Genomic DNA, 12,750 nt, shown 5'->3' with positions numbered 1-12,750 from the left:
AGGCGTGTCTTTCATCCTTACCAAACCATTACCAAGACAACACATAGGTTTTTTGCTGAACAAGGATGGTGATGAGATTATGTGCTAGAGTGTTGGGATGCTAAGTACTTACTGATGAGATGGCTAGCGGTGTGGGCACTTGCAAGCTAGAACATTCGCGCGTAGGCATGTGTTGCAGTGGTGTGGGTGCGCTCATGGGCAGGCAAGCAGAGGCACTCGAGCTGGACGTGTGCAAACATGCAAGACAGACAACAATGCTAAATTCATGCATGAGGCAAAAAGCAATGTGCGTGAGGTGCATGGGGGCGTGCACTAGATGATGGGAACAATCAGACAGCTGCATGGTTGCTGACAAAGGTTGTGGGCGGTTATATGTGTCTAGATACACTTGTATGTAAGCCAACTGCTATGTAACTGCTAGATAGGTTGTAACTGCTGTTGTAACCTATGTAACTGCTATGTCATTTTGTATATAGGCAAGCAGGCTGTAAATTCGTGAAGGGGTAAGGGCAAGGGATATATGTGCTTGTATACCTTGTTGTAACTTGGGTGCTGAATCTGTGATTAGGGATCAGATTGTAAACAGCGGGAAACACTTTTGAGTGCTTGAGTTTCCTTGTATTCGGATTATATATATAAGTTGGGATTTTCCGTACTGTTGTGCATTTACTCTCATTAGCCTCTGTTGTATTGTTTTTTGCAATTTTGTAACAGGAACGTACAACTTGAAGGCTGACAAGTGCTTGGTGCGCTTATGCTGTGCAGTGCCTGAGACGAGTTTAGGCCCTGTGCATTTCTCCATGAAGGACTTAGGGGAAGCAGCCTACATCCTTGGTATAAAGATCTATCGTGATAGATCGCGTAGGTTACTTGGCCTAAGTCAGAGTGCATATATTGACAAAGTACTAAAACGATTTAGTATGGAAGAATCCAAGAAGGGATTTCTTCCGATGTCACATGGTGTTTATCTCTCTAAGGAATTGTGTCCTAAAACACAAGATCCCATATGCATCAGCAATTGGATCCATCATATATGCCATGCTATGTATTCAGATTGATGTCTCATGTGCCTTGAGCACTTGTAGTAGATATCAATCGGATCCAGGTGAGCGTCACTGGATGGTTGTCAAGAATATTCTTAAATACCTGAAGAGGACTAAGGATATGTTCTTGGTTTATGGAGGGGAAGATGAGCTCACTGTAAGAGGATACAGTGATGCCAGTTTCCAAACGGACAAAGATGATTATCGATCGCAATTAGGGTTTGTATTTTGTCTCAATGGCGGTGCAGTGAGCTGGAAGAGCTCCAAGCAAAGCACTGTAGCGGACTCTACAATGGAGGCTGACTATATTGCATTGTCAGATGCGACCGAGGAGGCAGTCTAGATTAAGAAGTTCATTACTGAACTTGGTGTGGTTCCTACGATTGTTGATCCTATAGACATCTATTGTGACAACAATGGAGCAATTGCTCAAGCCAGGGAACCACGGTCTCATCAGAAGTCCAGACACATACTCAGACGATTCCATCTCATCAGAGAGATAATTAAGAGGAAAGACGTGCAGATTAGTAAAGTGCATACTGACGACAATCTCACAGATCCACTGACAAAGCCTCTGTCGCAGCAGAAGCATGAAAGGTACTTGAGATCATTTGGTATTAAATACATGAATGATTGGCTATAGTGCAAGTGGGAGATTGTTAGAGAAGATGCCCTAGAGCTAATCAATTATTGTAGAATTGACTCTTTGTAATAATGTTCATTAATCAATAATAAAATGCATTTTATCCTATATCGCGTAAATCATGATTATTGCAATATGTATTGATATATGTCCTTAGAATGCTAGAACTGTGATGAGGGTATCAAGTGTTTCAAATCTTGATAGTGAGAACCCTATGAGCATATATGGTGGCCATTCTAGAAACGTCCGTAGCCCCAGTATTATTCTGAAGTAAGGGCACAGATAATACGGTAAGGCTATCATAGTGTTCAACGACCCTGTTGCAAGGCAGTGACTGATCTCACTTGTCAAGGTTGTTTGGTGACAACCTAGTGCAACACATGGGTGCTTGCTATAGGCGATTACACCGCAGCAAGTTCACTAGACTGACCCACCAGAGGATTCCATATGGATGGTAACCCTAGTGTCTATGGAACAAATCCTCTAACGAATGGTGGTGCATGTGATCCTTAGACTTGAGATCACCAGAGCGCCTTATGCACCGATTGGTGCAGTTTGACACTAGCCTAACGCAGTTCTTTTTAGAGCTATCAATACGGTGGTGATTGGCTACATCGAGGAGTGTATCAAGACTATGGTGGATTGATAGAGGATTCATCACTCCCAGGTACGGGAGAAGTTATCTCATGACACAATTCAGTATATGGCGATGACATTAAAATTGTGGCCACAATAGGATTGAGTTGTTGCTCTATCCGGATTATAATACAAGTCATTGGTCTAGAAACTGAATACATAATATCGAGAGTAACCGAAGGTTGACACTATTTCTATGCCTTTGTCTCGTTGAGATAACATATGATGAAAGGATCGTATTGTATGGTAACCATATCGTTGACAGGTAGCTACTTTGCTGAATCCGAATCTATCGGGTGGCCATGATGCCTTGCTAGGGGCCAATCTTGGTCTGTGTATAAGTGAGACGATTAATTGGTATTAATCGCGATACTATACACTACCGGTATGATGAGGAGCCTATGGGTCACACACATAGAAGATAATTTAAGAATCAAGAAGAAAGAAAGGCGTTTTCGTCTTTTTGGGCGAAAGGGTATTTTGGTAATTTCACAGTGCAATTAAATTTGCTGAGGTCGTAGCCTTTATTTAATTTGTTAGAAAAATTAAATAAGTGAAATTCCGTTTAAATATATGTTCGCATATATTTAAATAAATTATCATTATTGTTAAATGTTAATATATATATTAAATATATATTAATTGATTTTAATTGAAATAATGATGAATTAAATTAAAATATCTAATTGGGAGTGTTTGGAAAATTTGGGGTGTTTGGGTTGGAGCTCAAGCCCATTCCATATGGGAATAGGGCAACTAAAATAACAACTATAAAAGAAAAGGTTTTAGTTGAAAATGTAAGTGTGTTATTTTGATTATTCTATTTTTCATTGAAAGAGAAAACCTCCTGCCCCACAAACAGTCTCCCATGCCACTTTACTGTTTGATTGAAAATCAAACACTTTCTTTTGTTTTTTTCTTGATTTCTTAAGGCCAAGGAGGATCTAGCAAATCCCTCCTTGGTTCTTGTTGATTGTCTTCGTGTGGACCTCTACGGTTTAATCCTACACTTGGATCGGTAGCAAACACGTTCAGAGACAATATTGGTGGAGCCTCCAAACGTAGGTATGGTTTCTCAAAACTTGAACTGATTTTTTGAGATTTTGTTATTTTAAAGTAAATTGTGATTTTTGTATCCGGATCTTGGTTCTAAGGAACGATCCATAGAGTTTATGTTTTTGTTTTCCGCTGCGTAACTGGGTCATTCACTAACAGGAATTTGGATGAGCATTTGATTCATTTGAGGAGGGTACTAATGCGGTTGAGAGAACATCAGTTGTATGTGAAAATGGAAAAGTGTGAGTTTGCTAAACAGGAAATAATGTTCTTGGGGCACTTGGTGAGTAAGGGCCAAGTGAGGATGGATCCTAAGAAGGTGCAAACGATTGTGGAGTGGTCGGCTCCTACAAAAGTTCCTGAGTTGAGATCTTTCTTGGGTTTGGCAAACTACTACCGCAAGTTCATTGCGGGGTACTTAAAGAAGGTAGCACCATTGACAGATTTGCTGAAAAAAGGGCAACCGTGGGGGTGGACAGAATTGTGTTCCAAGGCTTTCGAAGAATTGAAGGAAGCCATTGCCTCTGAACCGGTGTTTAGATTGCCAAGTTTTGAGTTCCCTTTCGAAGTGCATACGGATGCTTCGGAGAAAACCATTGGTAGGGTGTTGGTACAGGAGGGACATCCTATAGCTTTTGAGAGTCGAAAGTTGAATGGGGCAGAGCAGCGGTATTCTGTACATGAGAAAGAAATGATGGCTATTGTGCATTGTTTGCAGGTGTGGAGAGTATACTTGCTAGGCACGAAATTTGTAGTTGTGACATACAATGTGGCTAATACTTTCTTCAAGACATAGAAGAAGTTGTCCCCAAAACAGGCCCGGTGGCAAGAACTTTTGGCTGAGTATGATTTTTCATGGCAACACAACCCAGGAAGGCACAATCAAGTTGCTGATGCTTTGAGCAGGAAATAGGTGGTTGCTGCTCTATATGCAATAACTCGGGTGGAATCTGACATGTTGGGCAGGTTGAGAGTGGTTGCTGATCAGGATGCTAAGTATAAGGACTTGGTGACACAAGTTCGTGATGGTACTATACGGCGTTATTGGTTAGAGGATGGGTTATTGTATGCCAAAGGAGATAGGTTGTATGTCCCAAATAAGGGTGGATTGAGACAATTGTTGCTGAAAGAAGTCCATGATTCACCATGGGCAGGACATCTTGGTAGAGAGAGAACTTTGGCTTTGTTGACAAGAGATTATTATTGGCCTAAAATGGAAGCTGATACTGGATCTTATGTGAAAACTTGTCTGGTTTGTCAACTAGACAAAATAGAAAGGAGAAAGGTAACAGAGTTGTTACAACCCCTGCCCATTCCGGAGAGGCCTTGGGTGTTAGCCTCTCTTGACTTCATTAGTGGGTTCCCAAAGGTGGAAGGTATGTCTTCTATCTTTGTTGTGGTGGACAAATTTTCAAAATATGCAGTTTCTATGGCAGCACCAGAAGCTTGTTCAGCGGAGACAGCTGCTGCCTTGTTTTATAAAAACGCGGTGAAATATTTTGGAGTGCCAGTAGACTTGGTTAGTGATCGGGATGCACGGTTTACTGGATGGTTTTGGGTTACTCTGTTCAATATGATGGGAATTGAATTGAAGTTTTCTACAGCTAATCATCCATAGACGGATGGTCAGACTGAACGAGTGAATGTATTGCTAGAAGAGTATCTTCGACATTATGTTACTGCTAGCCAACGGAACTGGGTAAAGTTGGTGGATTCTGCACAGTTTTGCTACAATCTGCACAAATCATCCTCAACTAAGCTAAGTCCTTTTGAGTTGATGTTGGGGCAACAACCATTGACCCCAATAGAGATTGCTAGACATCCAGCAAAGGGGAAATTTCCTGCTACTGACAAGGTGGCTAGGGACAGGCAAGAAATCATTGACCAAGCTCAAGATAGCTTGCGGAAGGCAAGTAAAAGGATGAAAAAGTATGCTGATGCTAAGAGGAGGCCGTTAGAGTTTGAGGTGGGTGACCAGGTACTACTCAAGCTCACTCCTCAGATTTGGAAGAAAATCGAGAGCAAACGGGTGCATAGGGCATTGTTTCCAAAGTATGATGGACCGTTTGAGGTTGTAAGCAGAGTGGGTGCTGTTGCTTACAGGTTGAAACTGCTTGAACGGATTAAGGTACATCCCATATTCCATGTGAGCTTCTTGAAACCATTCCATGCGAATAATGAGGATTCTTCAAGGACTCAAGCTAAGAGAGCTCCTCCCATGATCTGAAAACAATTTGATGATGAGATTAAAAAGATTTTAGATCATCGGAGGATGACACAGCATAAAAAGAGTCGTCGAATTGAGTATTTGGTGAAGCGGAAAAGGGGGAAAGAAAACGAGGTTTCGTGGGAAAGAGATATAGATTTGTGGCAGTTTGAGAACATTGTATAGGAGTACATTTCCACAATTCCGACGAGGACGTCGGACTCTTCTAATGGGGGTGGTTTGTAAGACCCTCAATGCCAAAGGCAAGGGCAGGCGTGTGGCTTTCATCCTTAGCCACAACCTTACCAAGACAACACATAGGTTTGTGCTGAACAAGGATGGGTGAGATGAGGTATGGGTGCTAGAGTGTTGGGATGCTAAGTACTTACTGATGAGATGGCTAGCGGGTGTGGGCACTTGCAAGCTAGAACATTCGCGCGTAGGCATGTGTTGACATGGGTGTGGTGCGCTCATGGGCAGGCTAAGCAGAGGCACTCGAGCTGGGACGTGTGCAAACATGCAAGACAGACAACAAGTGGCTAAATTCATGCATGAGGCAAAAAGCAATGTGCGTGAGGTGCATGGGGGCGTGCACTAGATGATGGGAACAATCAGACAAGGCTGCATGGTTGCTGGACAAAGGTTGTGGGGCGGTTATATGTGTCTAGATACACTTGTATGTAAAGCCAACTGCTATGTAACTGCTAGATAGGATTGTAACTGCTGTTGTAACCTATGTAACTGCTATGTCAATTTGTATATAAGGCAAGCAGGCTGTAAATTCGTGAGAGGGTGAGAGGGCAAGGGATATATGTGCTTGTATACCTTGTTGTAACTTGGGTGCTGAATCTGTGATTAGGGATCAGATTGTAAACAGCGGGAAACACTGTGTGAGTGCTTGAGTTTCCTTGTATTCGGAATTATATAATATAAGGTTGGGATTTTCCTGTATCTGTTGTGCATTTACTCTCATTAGCCTCTGTTGTATTGTGTTTGCAATTTTGTAACAGGGAAACGTACAACTTGAGGAAGGCTGACAAGTGCTTGGTGCGCTTATGCTGTGCAGTGCCTAGAGACGAGTTTAGGCCCTGTGACAATTACCATCATGTTAAACATGCTTCAAAAAGAAAGGTTTACTTAAGCCTCCTAAAAATAAATTATATAAGAGAAATACTTAACCTGGCCACCATGAGTTTATTGTCCGATGGCATTTTAAATACTAAGAAATACCCTTCAAACCAACAATTGTTAACCAAATCTTAAACTCCGATTTTTTTTTTAACAAGTGAATTATGAGTGAGTTATCTGTTTTATCTTTATGTGTACAAGTGAATTACCAATTTTATCTTTATGTGGGTTAACGTCAGATAATAAATAAACTACAGAATCTAAATTATAATAGATCGAGAGTAAATACAATTATCTCAAAATTAAATCTAAATGAAAATAGAATCAACATGAAACCTTGAACAAGTACAAACATAGAATTTGACTTGCAAATCTCACCCTTAACGTCAAAATTGACATGCCTCATTACACAAAACTAAACTATAAATACAGTCTCTCAAATTAAAATATAAAAACATTCTTTAAGTTCAACTTCTCATACATATTTACTACATACTTATTATTCCGTAATCTTTTTTATCTCTCTAGCTACAAAATGTCAGGATTTGAAGAAGAAAATCAAACACAAAGAGCTTTCGGATGGGCAGCTTCCGACTCTTCAGGAACTCTTCATCCTTTCTATTTCACTAGAATGTGCATGGATGCCCCAACATCTTTCTTTTTTTTATTACTTTCCGTTGTTTTCTTTATAATTTTGCAATTAAGTACGCAAGGCCAATGGTGAGAATGATATAACACTCAAGATTCTTTACTGCAGGATTTGTCGAACTGATCTCTACACTGTCAATAGTACTTATGGAATTTCTCTCTACCCCGTCCTCCCTGGGTAAATTAATTCTTACCCTCTCTTTCATTTCCCATTATCAAATTTCATTACATTCTGAAGAATAATTGTATTATACAGACATGAGATTGTGGGAGAGGTGATCCAAGTGGGGGCCAAAGTGCACAAATTCAAAGTTGGAGATAAGGCAGTGGGTTCATGTGGCAGCTGCGATGGTTGCCAAAACGACTTGGAAAGCTATTGCCCTAAGAGCATCACCACCTACACAGTCTTCGACAATGGCCGAGATAAAAACTACGGCGGATATTCAGACATTCTTGTTGTTGATCAACACGTTGCAGTTCATATTCCTGAAAATCTGGCATGAGAGGGAGTTGCTTCATTGCTTTGTGCAGGAATCACAGTGTTTAGTCCCATGAAATTCTTTGGACTGGACAAGGCGAGAATGCATGTGGGTGTGGTTGGTCTTGGTGGATTAGGCCATCTTGCGGTAAAGTTTGGGATGAAGATGAGTGTTATTAGTACATCGCCGAGCAAAAAGATTGTAGCAATTGAACAGCTTAAAGCTGATTCATTTGTTGTTAGTCATGACATGGAGCAAATGGAGGTAATCAGTTTGTTTGGAAAGATTTTTCTTTATTAATTGTTGCTTATAATTATTATTTATTGGTGAAGGGTGCTGTGGGTACACTGGATGGCATCATTGCCACAATCTCTCCAACCCAGTCTCTATTGCCATTACTTAATCTTCTAAAGCTTAATGGATTACTCAATCTTCTAAAGCTTAATGGAAAGCTCATATTGTTAACCCCACCCGATTTGCACAAGCCAATTGAGATACCGGTTATGCCCTTATTTTCTGGTTAGAAACAACACATGCTTCCTGCAATTTCAACTTGTTAATTTGTTTAAATATGCACTAAAATTTACATATAAAGATGGTGGGCATGCAGGTAGAAGAACAATATCAGCAAGCATGGCAGGGGGAATGAAGGAGACACAAGAGATGATAGATTTTGCAGCAAAACATAACATTACTGCTAATGTTGAAGTTATTTCAATGGATTACGTAAATAAAGCCATGGATCGTCTTGCTAAAGGAGATGTTCGTTATCGATTTGTCATCGACGTTGCAAATACGCTCAATCCTTAGCTCCAAAACAACTCTACCCAAGTAAATGAAATTGCTTTTGTTGATTGGTTATGTTTTGTTTCATTAGGGTTGGTGTTAGTTGAATTGAGATGTACTAAGTTAAAATATACACAATTTGGTTTTGCTGATACTTGATAAATTTGCCTTTATATATATGTCACTAAACCCACCTTATTTTCCAAATTATTTTAGTGATAAATAATTAGATTAACATATAATATAATATTTATGTTAAAAATAAATACCATTCCAAATAAACAAAACATTATCATATAGAAACAACAATCAACATATAATAACAATATAAAAAAGTAAAAAGTTTAGACAAGCTACGGTCAAAGTGAAATTATATTACATATGCCAAGTGAAAATGATCATTAATTAATTCTTGTGAAAGAGGCAATGTAATGTAGTGTAGCCGCCATGGTCACTATCCAATCAAAGTCTAAACAAATAAGAGAGCTGCCGACAAAATAAACCAGATTGAAATTTATATTCATCTCTAACACTAACATGTCAGAATTGCAAGAAGAGCAATCTCGTCAAATTGCCTTTGGATGGGCAGCTACAGATTCTTTAGGAATTCTTCATCCTTTCCATTTCACTAGAAGGTCCATTTATGCCTCATTCTTCCTTCTGTTTTTATGATTTCAAATTCCAAATGGGTTTAGTTTTAGCTGTTAAACTGCAGGGCAAATGGAGAGAATGATATTACAATAAAGATTCTATATTGTGGGATTTGTCATTCTGACTTGCATTTAATCAAGAACGATTTCGGAATTTCTTCCTACCCTATTGTTCCTGGGTATGTTAATGTTCTTAAAACCAATCCCTTCAGAAATTTTCCTTCTAAAATCATACCCAATTTGATTTATTTATTTGTATTTCACAGGCATGAGATTGTTGGTGTGGTAACTCAAGTGCAAAAATTCAAAGTAGGAGATAAGGGAGGAGTGTTAGGTATAATCGGCTCATGTGGCAGCTGTGATCAGTGCCAAAATGAGTTGGAAAACTATTGCCCTAAAAGGATCCACACCAGCACAATCTTTGATGATGGTGGGGATAAAAACTATGGAGGATTTTCTGATATTCTTGTTGTTGATCAACACTTTGCCTTTTCTATTCCTGAAAATCTTTCTGCTGAGGGTGTTGCGCCATTACTTTGGCGCAGGGATTACACTGTTTAGCCCCATGAAATTCTATGGACTCGACAAACCTGGAATGCACGTGGGTGTGGTTGCTCTTGGTGGGTTAGGTCATCTAGCAAATTTGCCAAAGCATTAGGAATGAAGGTGACTGTGATAAGCGCTTCACCAGGCAAAAAGAATAAAGCAATTCAACATCGTGAAGCCGATTCATTTATTGTTAGTTATGACATGAAGCAAATGCAGGTAAAAGACTTTTTAAAGCTAATGCAAACCCTTTAAGATAACCCAAACATTCTCAGGTCTAATTTGTTTTGTGATTGTGTTACATTGGAGCAGGCTGCTATGGGCCATTACTAAGTCTCTTGAAGTTTAATGGAAAATTAATGGTTTGGAGAAACAAACAGAGTTATCAATTATGCCCTTAATTTTTGGTAAGAAATTTGTTAACACGGTTTTTCATTTAGTTTTTATCTTTGTTTTATGGAAAAAAAAAATAAATCAATAAATAAAGCTTTTAGGATCTGAAATCTACTCCAGCATTTCATTTAGCTTCTAAAAGATATGTTTTCGAAGAATAGTAAAAAGAAATCATCAAGCATCTTCTTCTGCTTCTTACATAAAAGGGAATGAAACTTCCATGCAGATAGAAAAATGGTTGCGGGAAGTTCAGCAGGGGGCATGAAGGAGATACAAGAAATGTTAAAACTTTGCAGCAAAACAATATGTAACAGCAGATGTTGAAGTTATTTCAAAGGATCATGCGAACAAAGCCATGGATCGTCTAGCCAAAGGAGATGTTCGTTACCGATTTGTCATAGACATAGCAAACACCATCAGGCCTCAAAACTCCATCAGCTAGTAAAATTAGAAGATTCAGTATAATGTAATTAAGTTAAATTTAGTTACTCAATCATTGCTTGTTTTGAATATTCAGTTAGAGTGATAACTTTAATGCTATTTCCGGAACAGAAATTCAAAGAGACTGCAATCTAAAGAAAGAAAGAGCCCCTGCCCCACATGTAATAAAGCAAATAAATCAAGGCTTCAAAACATACAGATATTACAAGCCACAACCAAAATTATCGCAGAATCAGAGAAAATATATCGGAACATAATGACATTTAAAGGTTACTTAAACAACAGAGCAATTACACAGGCCATTATGCATTCAGTGATTCTGTTAAAAAGCTATTTCAGAAACACTAATCCATGGAGGAATCTTGGAACGGAAGAAGAAGACCCCAATTAATTATTGCCATATAAAACAAGCACATTAAAAATCAGCTAAATAAGAAGGTTTAAACACATCAAATTTAGCATGCAACCATCGATATCAACACAGAATCAATCAAAATATTACCAAACAAAACCCAAACCCATAAATATCAATACAGAACAGAGCATCAAACCCAGAAAAGAAAAATAATTGAAACCAAAAAATCAAACCCATCAATATATCATCAAACGAAACCCATAAATATCAATACAGAACACGCATCAACTCAGAAGAAAAAAGGGAACCCATAAATATTAATACAGAATACAGCATCAAATCAGAAAGAAGAAAAAATGAGAAAAAAAATTTGGACCATTTCTCGATTTGTGCGTGTCATCCTTGCGCAGGGGCCATGCTAATCTTCTCTGTATCGTTCCAATTTTATCGGATGTCTCCGAAGAGACGATCTGTTACTGCCTTCTCTTTACTTATAAGTATTCTACTGTTATCTTAACTAGAAGATATGGGATGGTTTCCAACTGAATGACTTGAGTCATCCTACACGTCACGTGACCTTAATTAAAAGTGTTATTATCCTAAGCCTCCCTAAGATTTAAAGAAATTAATAAACCCCAAAAGTATGAGAAATTATTAGTAACGTCCTTTCAGATTTGGAAAAATCTATGAATATGATCAAGAGAGAGGCAAGTGATGATTTTATTAAATGTGAGAGAAGGTAGCAGATGATTTCTAATACCTTTGAGTTTGTTGATATTTCCCCCAAATATCAAAGGGAGGTAACATAATAAGCCTTAAATTTTCAATTTCAAAAAATCACTCATAGCAATCCATTACATTTTACAACAATTATATTTTTACAATATTATAAATATATAATTTTGATTTTAATTACTAATATATTTATGTGTTATGTGAACTTGTGAAATGTGAATTATATTTAAAGCTACAGTATTTGTATATAACTTATAATTGTGTTAATTTCATTCGTCGTTTTAGAGATGATTATGAGGGTGTTTGTCTGAGTTTATGAAAATTAGCTTATAAGCAATAAGTGTTTATAAGATAATTTTAGCTTATAAGCATTTGAAATTTTAAGTAATTACGTGTTTGATTAAAGTACTTATAAGTGATTGATAAGTAGTTAACATGTTTGGTAAAATGTGGCTTATAAGTACATTTTATTATAAAATGACTAAAAATAGTACTGCATTAAACAAGGGTATACTATGAAATTTTAAAATTAAATAAGAATAATGTAGTAATATATTTAGTCAAACTAGCTTATAAGCAAAAAAAAAAAAAAAAAAAAAGGTACCTCCCCTATGTCTTAAGTGCTTTAATGATTATAAAAAGGGACAACAATTTTCCACCGAAGGTTTGACAAAACGACACTTTCGCACCTGTCAAGTTTCAAAATGACACTTTCTCACCCTTTGTTAGGTTATATAAGTATTTTCTGTTAATATTTAACTGAAAAGACGAAAATACTCTTATAAGCATTTGAAATTTTAAGTAATTACGTATTTGATTAAAGTACTTATAAGTGACTGATAAGTAGTTAACGTGTTTGGTAAAATGTGACTTATAAGTACGTTTTATTATAAAATGACTAAAAATGGTACTATATTAAACAATGATATACTATGAAATTTTAAAATTAAACAAGAATAATATGATAATATACTTTGTCAAACTAGCTTATAAGCAAAAAAAAAA

General features: G+C 37.7%; 1 protein-coding gene, 1 non-coding gene and 1 pseudogene across 2 annotated transcripts; 2 read left to right on the top strand and 1 right to left on the bottom strand.

Annotated features, from left to right (window-relative positions):
* Positions 1-7,746: 7,746 nt before the first annotated feature.
* LOC116131455 (probable mannitol dehydrogenase) lies at positions 7,747-8,721 on the top strand. The gene is made up of 3 exons (XM_031417107.1): positions 7,747-8,103; positions 8,172-8,358; positions 8,450-8,721. Exons 1-3 carry the CDS (start codon positions 7,912-7,914, stop codon positions 8,647-8,649), a joined length of 579 nt encoding a protein of 192 aa, XP_031272967.1. The 5' UTR covers positions 7,747-7,911; the 3' UTR covers positions 8,650-8,721.
* Positions 8,722-9,068: 347 nt separating this feature from the next.
* On the top strand, positions 9,069-10,182 carry LOC116131454 (annotated as a pseudogene).
* A 1,192-nt stretch (positions 10,183-11,374) lies between these two features.
* On the bottom strand, positions 11,375-11,477 carry LOC116131469. The gene has a single exon (XR_004128253.1). It is a non-coding gene; the product is annotated as a U6 spliceosomal RNA (small nuclear RNA).
* Positions 11,478-12,750: the final 1,273 nt, after the last annotated feature.

This window comes from Pistacia vera, unplaced genomic scaffold (genome assembly GCF_008641045.1).
Source record: "Pistacia vera cultivar Batoury unplaced genomic scaffold, PisVer_v2 Contig233, whole genome shotgun sequence".
Lineage (NCBI taxonomy): Eukaryota > Viridiplantae > Streptophyta > Magnoliopsida > Sapindales > Anacardiaceae > Pistacia > Pistacia vera.
This window is presented reverse-complemented; position numbering and strand designations above follow the sequence as displayed.